The sequence below is a fragment of the Xenopus laevis genome, chromosome 2L, assembly GCF_017654675.1.
Source record: "Xenopus laevis strain J_2021 chromosome 2L, Xenopus_laevis_v10.1, whole genome shotgun sequence".
Classification (NCBI taxonomy): Eukaryota; Metazoa; Chordata; class Amphibia; order Anura; family Pipidae; genus Xenopus; species Xenopus laevis.
In genome coordinates this window covers 161,056,323-161,071,517 of record NC_054373.1, presented here as the reverse complement: position 1 = coordinate 161,071,517, position 15,195 = coordinate 161,056,323, and the positions used below count along the sequence as shown (strand labels likewise).

Here is a 15,195-nt window from a genome sequence, read left to right as displayed (position 1 = left end):
ATGTCGCGGACTGTTCGCCCGCGAACTAATTCGCGCGAACATCGACCGTTCGCGTCCGCCGAATGTTCGTGAACGTTGCGCAACGTTCGCCAATTTGGGTTCGCCTTAGCTGGCGCTTTTTTTTGCCATTTCTCCCCCAGACCAGCAGATACATGGCAGCCAATCAGGAAGCTCTCCCTCCTGGACCACCCCCACACCCCCTGGACCACTCCCCTTCCATATATAAACTGAAGCCCTGTAGCGTTTTTTCATTCTGCCTGTGTGTGCTTGGAAGAGCTAGTGTAGGGAGAGAGCTGTTTGTGATTTGAGGGACAGTTGATAGTAAGTTTGCTGGCTAGTAATCTACTTGATACTGCTCTGTATTGTAGGGACAGAAGTCTGCAGGGATTTGAGGGACATTTTAGGTTAGGTAGCTTTGCTGGCTAGTAATGCCACCTAGCTGTGTGAGTTTGTTCACATTCTGTCTAAATAATAACAATAATAATTCCGTGTCCGTAAACACCACCTGAGTGACGTTTTTCAAGCAGCAATAATATATTCCGTATCCACTACTGTATACGTTGACCTTGCAGGCATTGTTTGCCCAGTCTTTAACCAAGTGCCACCTAGCTGTGTGAGCTTTTTCACATTCCGTGTCCAGAAACACCACCTGAGTGACGTAGTGTGATTTCTGCCCTTTACAGCACAAAACGCAGCGCTGTGTCAACAATGAATTTTTCAGAAACATTTTTGCCCATGATCCCCCTCTGGCATGCCACTGTCCAGGTCGTTGCACCCTTTAAACAACTTTAAAATCATTTTTCTGGCCAGAAATGTCTTTTCTAGCTTTTAAAATTCGCCTTCCCATTGAAGTCTATGGGGTTCGCAACGTTCGCGAACCGTTCGCATTTTTGTCCGGACGTTCGCGAACATGTTCGCGAACATTTTTTCCGACGTTCGCTACATCCCTATTGTACAATCAGTTGGATAACACAAAGGTAGGTGTGTATGGCCACCTTAAAATTTGATAAAGATTTGCTGCTCTGAATTCACCTACACCTAGTACTCAATTGGCTCATACCAAGAGGAATAATGTAGGGAGAAACCTGTAGAATAACAAAAGCGCAACAGCAGTTATAGGACTCTGCTCATAGCATGCTACTTGATACAATTGTGATTTTTTTTCAACTCCTAAGAAGGGGAACAAAGAGGAGGAATGAAGTGCTGCCTGTTGATTATACTGTGTGCCACAGTATACACATTTTGGGCCCGGTCCACAATGGATTATTTAGTCAAAAATACACGAGGACCATACATCTTCTGTCTACCCCTTAGTTTCCCTCTAACCAACAACACATATAATAACAAGATACTATGAGTCATTTACAATACCCCTGTGCAAAAGGGCTAGAGCTCTAAGGGTGGCACATGCACAGTTTTTAATAACAAGTATAAAGTGACTGTATCATTTTGGCTTAATGCTGTTTGAAGAAGGAAAAGGAGAATCTTGGCCATTGTTCATTCCAGTCCATTAGAGATGTGAGGGACAATATTTCAACTGCAACCAGACTGCACATACTGATATAGATGCCACATTGTAACTATGTTACTGTTATAAATCTTCATGAGCAAACTATTCCCTACCCCATGTTCATTTGATTTAGATTGGGGTAGGAATATTGGTGCATCCAGATCGCTCAAATAACTGGGGTTTTCGGGATAACAGATCTTTGCATAATTTGGATCTTCATACCTTGTCTACTAGAAAATCATGTAAACACAAAATAAACCCAACAGGCTGCTTTTGCTTCCAATTAGGATTAATTATATCTTAGTTGGGATCAAGTACAAGCTACTGTTTTATTATAACAGAGAAAAAGGAAATTATTTTTCAAAACGAGGATTATTCAGATAAAATGGAGTCTATGGGAGATGGCCTTTCCGTAATTCAGAGCTTTCTGGATAACGGGTTTCCGTATAATGGATCCCATACTGTACTTAGAATGAAGAGATCTGCACATAGAAGTTCAGAAGTTATAGCTGCCCTGTAGATATGAATATTAGATATTGAAACTACATATGTTAAATGGTTTTATTTCCTGGAAGCCTGTATTTTCCTTTTTTTCAAGAAAATTCCCATTATTAGGTCATGTTGTTTGCGAGATCCATCTACAATCCAACTCAATGACAACTGATTGCGGCATATTTAAGGGCATTTACTATTCTGCATCAGCTCTGGAGTTTAGTGCATGGACCACCACAATGATTGGTTTGGAAATTATTAACATTATATTCTTTTCATCTGGGATATAAAATATTCCATCCAGCTCACTACCGGCATTAAGCTCAATATTCAAGCGTAGAAAGCGATTTTCCAATCTGATTTTCTTCTACAATCAATTTATTCTCACTCAGGCTTTAAATCCACAGGGCAAGCGTACAATCCAGAATGTGCTGATGATAAATGAGGTTTGTAGATTGTTTGGGGGTATGTCAGCAGTTCTCAACTTGTGGGTCGCGACCCCTTTGGAGGTCGAACGACACTTTCACAGGGGTCGCCAGAGTAGGTGCCCGCCTGGGGCGCAGTCATAGGGGGCACACTTTTAAAAGGAAAGAATTTTTTTATTTCTTTCTTTATGTTTGAAGGTTCTCCCATGCTCCAGCAGAGTTCCACTCTGCTCCCTACTTCCCTCTTACTTTCCCTTTGCCCTGGGTCTGATTGCGCCTCTCTGGCTCTCTCCCTCCAGTTCGTTAAGACAGTTCTCCAACGAAGTGGTCCTTATGCACATTCGCATGCGCTGTATGAAGTGGCGCATGGTGACGTCACTCTGCATAGAGAGCTGTACTGGCCTGGCGCGTTGGTGTGCAGTTGTGCGCATTGAAGAGAGCCAGCTCAGCCAGGCGGTAACGGTGCAATTCTTAGTTCTGAAACTGGCAGCCTGGTGTTGTTGGAGAATAGTGAGCACTGAGCAGAGAGGTACACAGGCTTTTATCTGACACAGGTACAGATTGGGGGCAATATTTTGACTGGAAATGGTCCTACAGAACAGGGAGGGGGCACTGATTGAAGCTTGCCTAGGGTGCCAAACTACCTTGGCCCGGCTCTGCGCCCACATACGAGTACCCGGTGTGATGACATCATTGCGCCAACCCCATCACATACACCCAGTACAAATACAGGTGTATGTGACAGGCTTGACACCATAATGTACTTATGTGAACCAGTCGCACATGTGTAGAGAGCAGCTACTGCAAAATTACAGTTATGAAGTAGCAACGAAAATTATTTTATGATTGGGGGTTACCACAACACGAGGAACTGTATTAATGGGTCACTGCATTAGGAAGGTTGAGAACCACTGGGGTATGTGTTCGGGCCTACCAGAAATACATTTGGTTGAAAAATACAAGTAAAATGACAAACGTCACATTATATTGTGTAACAAGCTAGATATGTTCAGTATTGACCCCTGCCTTCCTGCATTGGGACTTCTTTAACTGACCCTGGTTTTAGCTTCCCCTAACACACCACCAGGGCCTATCACCCAATCAGTTTACCTACTGAACACCTAGCAGTAGCAACCAATCAGTTCTCTGATTCATTTTGCACCCCTATAGCTCCCCTATGTTAAATAGAAATACGATTACCCATTTAACTCCGGGAGACTGCAGCTGTATTCAAGCTTGTGCAGATGGAGCAAACTTCGTTTTACATTCACACTGGTATTAAATGGTATTAAATGTGACATCAGGCATTCTGAAGGGGAAAGGGTAACCATTCATAAGAAAGGTTTTCGCACAGAGCACCAGCGTAGCCTTTAAAATTATTCCTTTATTTCATTTTCTTAAAAAGAAACTCACGTACACACTATGCTTTACACGTTTCTCCACAGGAGAGACCATCCTCAGAAGAGCCAGACAATACTGATCCAGACCAGGTGGGTACCAGACCCTTGCTAGAAATGGATAGTAAGGTAGCGGATGATAAGTAGCTCTCTAGGGGGCAGATTTACTTGAGGGCAAAGAGGCTAACGCTAGCGTTACCACCTGCAGGGACATCGCCAATTTACTAACGGGCGCAGGCATCACTTCACTAGCGAAAGAGAGACGCTAGCGGTCATTCGCACTCTATCGCCAGGGGACAATTCGATCTGGCAAATAGACGTTACTCCGCAAATTCAATGAAATGAGGATTTTACTAAAGGTTGCCTATTTCGCCAGACTTGCCTTCGACAGACCAGGCAAAGTGCACTTGAGTGCATAGATCTTCCTCATTCTTCTGTTGCTTACATCATATTTTTTAATGGAAAAAGTCCAAAAAATGGAACGTTAACTATACAGTGGGCTCATGTGTACGGCATTATAACAACTCTATTTTCTTTATTAAGGTTCCCTGGACTTGTGTAATGTAATGTATGTGCTGCAACATATACGTTAATTCAACATTAAATTAACCTGAGCACAAGACCTCTAGTGAATTTTCGCTAGGCAAAAATGAACGAATAAGCAAAACGTCGCCAGTGGGGCCCATGACGAAACTCCGCATTCCAGTGAATTAGCATTGTTTTCGCCTGGCGAAGTGTATTGATGGGTGCGAAGCAGTCGCTTGCATATTTTTGCCCTTGAGTAGATCTGTTTCTAGGAGTGAGAGTTAGACAGGGCTAGCGATCCTGCATCCCGACAAGCAGTATAGATTTTAGGCACGGCCCCAGGGCAATTGTACGCCAGACAAGGAAGAGAGCATGTAAGGACAGCAGAGAAGGGGGGTGGGGATATTGAAAGAGGAGGCCATCCTTTAATGGCTTCACTGCCTGTGAAAGTGTATGTGATAGTAGGATCGTGAGAGGTTCTCCTGAGAAACATATGTGAATAACAACTAGGGTTGCCACCCGGCCGGTATTTTACCGGCCTAGCCGGTAAAATACCTGCCAAGGCCGGGGCCGGTATTACAAATTTAACGGCAATGTAACTGCCGGTAAATTTGTAATACGATCAAAAGGAGCCCTCAGCCTGCCCCCAATCCCATGCAACTTACCTTTTCTTTTGCCTCTTCTATTGTCCGTGGTGTCCGTGGCCCCACCCCTTTTGATGTCACGTCCCGCCCCCTTTGACGTCACGTCCCGCCCCTTTTGACGTCACGTCCCGCCCCCCCAGCAGCCGGTAAATTTTTTATAAAAGGTGGCAAACCTAATAACAACTCATTGACTAATAAGTTCCTGGTCATCTGTGCCCCTGGTCTGCCCCTGTAAACCTGTGAGAAGCTGCTAAATAAACATTTGCCTTGGTTCATGGCTACATGCATCATACTTTATTCACAACCTAAATGCCCAGCGGGTGGCCTGGCTATGAGCATACCAGTTATGGGTGACAATGTTACAACTTCTAGGGGAATATGGTGAACAAATAGTGGAAGCAAAAAGCAACCAACTGCCAAAGACCACTATGTGCACAGACATAGTGGAAAATGCCAACCAACACCTTATCAATCCAGGCCTGGACTGGCAATTTGTAGCTTCTGGCAAATGGCAGTGGGGATGATGTAAAATGCTATAGACAGTCACTATTTATTGCGCCTGTGGGGGGGCTGTTGGGATGCACCATGGAAATGCCAGGGTCTATGTTGAATCTCAGTGTGGATGTGTAACAGTGTGATGCCTGCAGTGTTTCAGATTGCCTGGAAAGGGAACAAATGTCATGCTTGTGGTGATTACCATGGTGACCATGGCATGGTCTAGGATGGGAACAAATAATTCTTTGGGTTCTCTTGATGCTAATTTTCTGGAGAAAAGTTCTGGTTTCTTGGTGTTCAGTTACCCTTAGATTTGCTCTGTTATAAAGAAAGCTAGAATGTGAGTCAAAATACATGACATGTCTGTAGGGTTTTCTTACAGGGAAAACATAGAACAGCACTGTACCCAGTGAGTCTTAATAATTAAAGGAGAGCTAAACCCTAAAAATGAATATGGCCTAAAGTTTCAGCTTCTCAATAGCAGCAATGATCCAGAACTTGTCACAGGGGGTCACCATCTTGGAAAGTGTCTGTGACACTCACATGCTCAGTGGGCTCTGTTGAGAAGCTAAAATTAGGGATTGAGATTGGCCTGTAATATAAAATGATGCTATTAATTCTGATTCTAGTTGCACTGGTTTCTGTGCTGCCATGAATTAGCTTTATATTGTGACATTTCTATTCTATGTGTATTGTATATTTTGAGTCAGTCCCTAAGCTCAGTAAGTGACAGCAGCACAGAGCATGTGCAGTGAATCAGCAGAAAAGAAGAAAGGGAGCTACTGGGGCATCTTTGGAGGTGCAGATCTTTACTGCTAAAGGGTTTTGGTTGCCTAGGGCTGGCACAGAAGCCCAAAACATAATGTACGACATTTCTAGCTACTTCTTTAGTTAAGCTTTAGTTCTCCTTTGACAAAATGCACACATAAAACTTTTAGGAACCCTTTATGAAAGTATCTTCCTGCTCCAAAACCCCTTACACAGTCATTCAGTTGCTTCCTACAAAAGCACACAAAGCCACATGCAGAATGAAAGCAAGTGAGAATGAATCAGTGCTAGTCTTTACAAAACTCCTGGTACAAATGGTGGGGGAGTTTTCACTCTCCATTTGTTTGTTCTGCCATTGGCCTTTACTTTGTCGCATTCAGTCATAACAATTCCACACATTGCCACTCATACTGTAAATACATACTGGAACTTGGTGGTGCTCTAAATTTCTCCGCAAGCGTGGGGGTGGGGGGGTCTGTGCTGCATCCGTGGTGGTGGAAATGCAGTTGAAATGAGAAGACCTCATGAAAGTACTGCTCAGAAACATAACATTTCATTTAGTTAAATGGTAACAGGCGGCAAAATAAAAGTCACTGTCAAAGTCCATTTTAATCAATAATAGAATAATGTTTCAATTCATATTTTTGACGTATTGTGCAGAGCAGGTTTTATTACTGATAAAGTAATGCAGTATATTGATTACATGTTTACTACAGACACTGACAGGGCTGAATGTAGGGGGGCACCTGTCTATGGTACAAACACTTTGGGAAAAGGAAGGGAGTGCACATGGTCTACACATTGTGGATCTTCTGCCACTGGAAGTTTCTTCTAAATCTGGTCTGTCAAGATTTGATTGATACAGGATCTTTGGGTTTAACCTGGCTTTCATGGAAATCTGGTCATTGGGTCCCTGTGCTATTTAGAGTGGGTCTCCATGATCCCCTTTAATAGCGTGAAGTTTCCTTCTGCAATAATTGGAAAGGGTTAATTACTGGGGAGTGCAAATAGTACCATTACTAACATTAAAACACAGGCTGGTGTGATATTCAATGAAAAGCAACACTGGGTTGGCAGTTAAATTGCCACCCACCACCAGTAATTTACACTTCCCTTGTCCTTTAAAAGAAGGTAGAAAACTCTATTCTGAATCTTGGATTCTGAGATGAAAGGACAAAAATCATTTGGATCCAAAGCAAAATAGGAGAAGAAACCCAGGCTTATTATCTACCGAGGAGCAGTAGTAGGGCCTGCTGGAGTCTCCACATACACCTACAGGACATATATTTCGGCACATGTTCCAGGTGTGGTGGGGGTGATAGACTGATGGGGCCCATATACAGTTTTTGCACCAAGGCCTAGTTACTCCACTGGTTTCACAGCTGCATATATGTTTCAGTGAGATATAGGCAGAGATATATCAGTGCACAGTGCCCTTTCATTTTAAATCAGAGGCCCAGTACAGATACTGATATGGAATATCACCTTCTGTTGATATTGCAGAGCCATTTAGGAACAATGCATGCCTTGGCACTTGTGTTGTCTGCCTTTTGTTCTTTGCTTGCCAACCACTGATTATTTGTATTGCTTACTTTTGTCAACAAAGGTGGGCATGACTCACATCATAGCACTCCTGCACACTCAGCCATGATATTCCACTTTTGCTTCTCATTGTTGTTAGAAGGTCACACAGTAGCTCATCCTTACTCAACATGTTTGTTCTATTGTATCCCATGTTCTAGGCTACAAAGATGACTTTTTTTAATCTCATCTATTGGGCATTTGTCTCATCTATTGGGCATTTGTCGTAATCTGTTAACACATCACAAATATGATGGTAAACTGCAGAGCAGTAGGCTGAAAAGAGATACACAGAGAGAGAACATCGGCTCAGTCCCCAAAATCTAAAATAAGGTTAAAGGCTCACCCAGCGCAGAGTAGGACCCAGGTGTACAAACCCTGGGTCTATCGTAGCGGGGTGTAGCTTAGACCAGTATATAGCATTCAAATCATGAATATCCACAGTAATCTTGTATACGTGGAAACTCACAGAAGATGTTGGGTGGCCCGGGTGCAGCGCCCAAACCCGTAGCTGGGGGAGTAACTCAATGTAGATAGCGAAGACGCACGCACTCCATGGGCCAGTCGATGTGATTAAAAGTCTTTATTCAAAAAACAATGGAACCTTACGCGTTTCGTATCCGAGGATACTTGCTCATAGGCATGATTGGAAACAGCCGTGAACAGAATTTAAACAGGTAAAAGGGATATGACGTACAAAGTCAGTGATCCTAAACATTAACCCTAAAATATAAATTATTTTAGCTGAGATGAAACATTTGTTTTTATCCTTTTAAATCATATTAAATCATTTCAAATCATTTCAAATTATTTCAAATCATAATGGAATGCTGAAAACCAGTAAAGTTAATGCTGGCTTTATCGTAAAAAAGATACACATTAAGATTCTGGATGAGTTTTAATGAGTGATTTTCAACTACGTTTTTCTTTCGGTTCAGTAAAAAGTTTAAAAGTTAAAAAGTTTTATCTACTATTTTTTTAAAGATGGGCAGTAGTTTTTTTGTGCAGTATCAGATTGTACAGACAATAATGCAGAGGCACCTGTGTAGTAGTTGTAATGGCTAAGACCGCGAGCACTCACACACCTCTATCCCACGGGTCCAAAACAACACCTGTGCTGCAACATGAATCACGTCCCTGGATCCAGATGAACTTAGTATAAGTGACAGTTGTAGTATGGAGCACTCGGTGGTTGGAGGAATTAAAACTATATTTATTGAATGTCCATTAAAAACATAAGTACATTATATGGATATAACATCTCCCCCACGCTTGACGCGTTTCGTGGCGTCTCGCCACTTCCTCAGAAGCATAGGGAAAACACACCCCAACACCATTAATAAAACCTCATCAGCCCCACCTAGTAAAACCATTTAACCATTTAGCCCACAAGGGGTAACGTTTTCTAAGTATACTAGTAGGGATGCAACGAATCCGGGATTCGGTTCAGGATTCGGCCAGGACTCGGCCGAACCGAATTCAAATCCTAATTTGCATATGCAAATTAGGAGTGGGGAGGGAAATCGCTTGGCTTTTTGTCAGAAAAAAATGTTTTTCCCTTCCCACCCCTAATTTGCATATGCAAATTAGGATTCGGATTCGGTTCAGTATTCTCTCGCAAAGGATTCTGGGGTTCGACTGAATCCAAAATAGTGGATTCGGTGCATCCTTATATATTAGTAACACCTGGTATCTCAGTTACTCCACTAATATCCAGGTTTAAGATAATCTGCAGAAGTATAACAAATGCCACTAACTCAGCCAAGACAAATAAAGATACAGATACAAATATCGATATGTTATTCCATAATCCCTTATCGGTTGTACTACCACATCTATTACTTTAAATTACCCAGTATAGATCACAAAAAATCAATATTGTAACATTTGGTAAATAAAAAAAAGGTCAGCGCTTGACCTCAAATTGCCGGATGGCATTCAGTATAGGAGTTAAATTAACAAGTATAAATTAAATGTAAAGGTTATATTAACTAAAATAAAAATAAATATAAATTCTGTAACAAAGTACTCTATCGCAAAATTAATAAAATACATCAGTAAAGTACAAAAACGATATCATGTGCGAAGGTACATTGGTAAACACATAAACAGGGAATGCATCAGTTGCAAGAGCAAGTTAACTCCCACTCTCTGTTGAGGCCCCCATAATTCTCAGTGGTCTTTAGTTGGTATATCCAATAAGCCTCCAATCTCCGAAGTTTCTGATCCAAATCCCCCTTCCTCACATCTCTAGGGGGTTTATCTATAATTTCAGGGTCGGACTGGGGGGACCGGGGCCCACCGGGACTGCTGGTCCAGGGCCCCCCGCCCCCCTACTGCGCCGCTCGAACGCCACCATGCGCATGCGCGAGCACACTTCTCGGCGCGCATGCGCAAGCGGCGATGCGATGTGCATCGCCGAAAACTTTTTAAAATTTTTTATACTATTAGAGGGGGTCTGGCCCGGCGGGGGCCCACGAGGGTCGGGCCCACCGGGTTTTTTCGGGGTGTCTCGCCGGGCCAGTCCGACACTGTATAATTTGAAAGGTCATACATTTGCCACCCTGATGCTTTTCAAGTAAATGTTTTGCTATAGCCGATTGCGTGTCTGCACGATCAATCGCTGACATATGCTCTAAAATGCGGGTACTCACCATTCTAATGGTTTTGCCCACATATTAGGCCCTGTATCTACAAGTCGCCAGGTAGATCACTCCTTTTGACATACAGTTAAAGTATTGCTTGATATTATACGTAATCCCTGCCACTGAACTTTGGAACTTATTCGATACTTTTATCAATGAGCATGTCTTACACCTTGTACGTCCACATTTATATACACCCTTATATTTTAACCATGCCTTGCTATCACTCTGTCCTTTGGTGGTAAATAAACTTCTGGAAATATGGGATGCCAAATTCTTTCCTCTCTTGTACACAAAAGAGGGTGTTTTATCAATGTACAGGTACAGGGTCCTGTAAGAGTATCCCCCCAGTATTTATTAATACTCCTCCTGATAGAGTAAGCATCACGGCTATAGGTGGTACAAAAACGAACACCTGACTGCCCTTTATTATCAAATGGCCTACGCAATCTATTGTTAGGCTTAGACTTAGGAAGCAAAAGTTTCTCTCTGTCAGCTTGGACCGTCTTCTCATAGGCAATTTTTATATCATGAACACTGTAGCCCCTTTCCGGTCCCACAGCAACATTCATTGAAGCTATCCCAGGAGGAACATACACGGCGCAACCTTAAAAATTGCCCCATTGGGATGCCCCTCAAGCATGTGTAGTATTTGGAATGTAGAATGTAGATACAGTTGCACTGTGTATTCCCCCTCACTTCAGATAAAAACATCACTTTCCATGCACAGCAGTCTCCAAGAGCAATGGACAACTTAATCCAAGAGCAATGGACAACTTAATCAATAAAAAAACACACTGTAGCAGATGTTTAGTATTAGTGATAAATGGCAATTATCTTATATATGTACAACTGGTTCTGTCAGCACTTGAGTATTTCAGCTATTTAAATATACAGGTACAGGTATGGGATCCCTTATCTGGGATATCAAGAAATCTCTGAATTACGGGAAGGTCATCTCCCATAGACTCAATTTTTAGCAAATAACAATGGCTCCCTTTTTCTCTGCAATAATAAAACAGTAGCTTGTACTTGATGGTAAGCTGCATGAATCCATATTGGTGACAAAACATTCCTATTGGATTTATTTATGGGAATATTTATCATGCTGTGTAAAAAGTGAAGTGGAACACTACCAGTGATATTACCCAGAGTAACCAACCAGCAATTAGATTCAGCAGTTAGTTAGTTAGAGTCGTTCGTGTAAAATGACTTTTACAGATTTTCGTATCCACAATTTGACACAGAACAGGAATTTTTAAAAGTTATTTACATGATTAAAAAATGGTATGTTGCTGAAAGCACTGTACAGAGATTATACATTATTAACATCAGTCCCTGCCCAGGGCTTACAAGGTCCCTTTTACATTTACATACACTATTATTACTTTGATTAAGAGACAGTTAATCTGCCTGTATGTTTTTGGAGTTTAGGGGGAAACCAGAGTATCCAATGCAATAAACAACCCATTGTATATGCTACAGCTCTACTGATACAGGGCTCACAGACATGTATCACCACTGTGTGACAATAGTAAAGAGACACTAAAGTAGCAATATAATAAAAGGGCACAGTTTGCTACTGATTTAGTAACCCCTAGTAACAGTAGAGTTGCATTTACTGCTCAGGTTTCATTGCTATGGGTTACTAGAGCTGCGCAGATTTTATTTGAGAAGGCAAAAAAATATTCTATTGATATAAGTAAAGCTCAACAGAAAGATCAGACAGAAATATAAAAGGGACGGCATTTGCTTTTAAATAATAAATTAAGTTATTTATACAAATTTTTAACATGAGATACAGATGGCTCAATGTTTCTGGAGAGGAACAAGTTCTAGATTCTTGGCAGACAGTTGTTACTAGATATATATATATATTACAGGTATAGGATCCCTTATCCGGAAACCTGATATCCAGAAAGTTCCGAATTATGGAATGGCTGTCTCCCATAGACTCCATACAGCAAAAACGAAAAACTGCAGCACCTCTTGTTTGCAAAATGTGAAAAATGTATTACAATTGGTCAGTAACAGGCAAAGTTTCGGGCCTTGTCTTGCCCTTTCTCAAATTTTTCACATTTTGCAAACAAGAGGTGCTGCAGTTTTTTCGTTTTTGCTGTATATTTGGCCCATGGCAAGGGCCTGTACACTGCTTTGCACTCTGACCGAAAGGAACTTATGTGAGGTGGTTGAAGCACACACAACTGTATACTTCCCATAGACTCCATAGACTCCATTTTATCCAAATAATCCAAATTTTTAAAAATGATTTCCTTTTTCTCTGTAATAATAAAACAGTGTCTTGTACTTGATCCCAACTAAGACATAATTAATCCTTATTGGAAGCAACACCAGCCTATTGGGTTTATTTAATATTTAAATTAATTTCTACTAGATTTAAGGCATGAAGACCCAAATTACAGAAAGATCCGTTATCCAGAAAACCCCAGGTCCCGAGCATTCTGGATAACAGGTCCCATAGTTTAACTATCTCACACATGGAGATCATGTCATACCTGAGCTGGTTGATGCAGGGGATTTGCTGCGTCGGGATGGCCCAGGACTCTTGGTTGTACTCCTCCTTGGCACACCGGGAAGCTTTGTGTATGATGTTGATTTTAAAACCCGGCATTCTGAAAAAGAAAATGTGAAAGTTATAAGCGTATTCTACATCAGCATCCCCAACCTTTTTTACCCGTGAGCCACATTCAGATGTTAAGAGAGTCGGGGAGCAACACAACCACGAAAAATGTTCCTGGGTGGTGCAAAATAAAGGCTGTGATTGGCTATTTGGTAGTTTGTATGTGGACTGGCAGTTTACAGGAGGCTGTTTGGCAGTGCATCTTGTTTTTATGCAACCAAAACTTGCATGATGTATTTAAATACCCTCTCTTGACGATGTTTCCAAAATAACTTTAGAGGAATAAGAAGACTAGCAGGCACAGGTTATGTACCATTAATAAAAGTACAAATTCCAGAACCCACCAGCACACCCTGGCCTCTCCAGCATAAGTTGGCCCGGTGCACAGTCAGAAGGGATCGGCAACCCCAATTGTAGTAAGCGTAATAAAAGAAGAACTGGCACTCAGAGCTCGATGCATTCGGTCTGACGAAGGGGCCCGCCCCCGAAACGTTACATTGTAATAAACACGCAGGGCTTTGCCCGCATGCATCGAGCTCTGAGTGCCAGTTCTTCTTTTATTACCATTAATAAAAGTACACATTTTGGGAAAGGTAACAAACAATGAGTTTCTCAAATGGCAAATGGTCATCAAGATGCCCCAGTGCATTAAAATGGAAGACACTCCAAGGATCCATAAAACACAGGCTAATAGATTTGTATGTAGATCTAATCAACGTTTATTGAAAAGTACAAAATTTGTGACGCAAATGAAAGTAATTTATCTTTTCAAATCCCCTCCTACAGTTCTACCAGGAAAGTGACCAATAGTATGCCTATGAACCACTACGTTGCCAGCCGCATGGCATTCTGCATACTTTTCATTTTAAGGTACACTATTCATTCAATTTTTACTTTTGCTCTAACTTTGTCTAATGTAAATATTAAAGTGGTAGTATATAATTATTTTTTTGATTTGACTGCTAGCTTTTTTGTTAATGGTTTTGACTGAAGTATTTGCATTGTTTAAGATGCCATTGTGTCATGGGCTGGCTGTCCACAAGCTCTTTATGACTTCCTAACCCTATTGTATAATAATCCTCTTACAAGAAGTCAGAAAGAGCATGGCCTAGAACCCAAGGGATGGGGCTATATGAAATTGGCTGTAAACTCCCAAGTTTATCACAACCTGTTCACAGGTTATATAGTTTAAGTTAGGTTGAAAAAAGACCAAAGTCCAAGTTCAACCCCTCCAAATGAAACCCCACGTCCATATATATACACACACACACCAACACCTCCATACACTCAGTATGCATAGGGTTGATCCTGCCCCCTCTGCTGACTAGAGGCGATTTTCATGCTGCCATCCCCCTTTCCCCCCACAATTACCTTTTCAAACCCGTAGGGGGTCCGGGGGGGGGGGGTCAGTGAAGAGAGACACATTTCCATTTGGCTCTTTTTGCCTACCCTGGTAACTTATTCGGCACTGTCACCTAAGGTGAGTTTTTCAACGTTCCTCATTGGGGCAGCAACCCTAAGTATACAGAATTTTTCTAAGTAAATCTTACAGCAAATAATGCCATTTTACACCTTAAATGACAAGGAAAATGGGGGGGGGGGGTTGCCAAGGGATGTCCTTGTGTCCTCTGGGAAAATATACTGGTAAATAAGGCATTAGGAAGCTTAATGCATGTTCCCCTAATACAGCATATTTATCCGTGATATCTCTACTTACAGATACAGGTCAAGTGGCATCAACTACCATTTATATGAAAGGCTTAGTAACACTGACATTACAGCTACTTGGAATGGTTGTGGCTGAATTAATAATGAAAGATTTAAAGGTTAGTAAAATGGTAAAATAATACAAATGTTTAATGCAACTCCAGGCAGCAGGGAACAGGCTAAGGGGCAGATTCACTAAAGGGCGAAGTGGCTAACACTAGCGACTTATCAAATTTGCAAAAAATAGTGGGAGCACTTACCAGGTACTAAGGATTCACTTGTGCATGTCACAAAACCGAAGATCCCAACGGTTGCTTCCAATAAGTTAAATGAGTCAACGCGTTTCATGGCTCTCGCCACTTCCT

General features: G+C 41.7%; 1 protein-coding gene across 3 annotated transcripts in view; it reads right to left on the bottom strand.

The window, feature by feature from the left end:
* The window catches only part of dclk1.L (doublecortin like kinase 1 L homeolog), a 223,019-nt gene that overhangs the window by 108,320 nt on the left and 99,504 nt on the right, over positions 1 to 15,195 (bottom strand). For all 3 annotated transcript variants that reach the window (XM_041582640.1, XM_018247681.2, XM_018247680.2), the window contains exon 5: positions 12,999 to 13,115. In XM_041582640.1, coding sequence (XP_041438574.1) covers positions 12,999 to 13,115 — 117 coding nt within the window. The remainder of the gene's footprint in view (positions 1 to 12,998; positions 13,116 to 15,195) is intronic.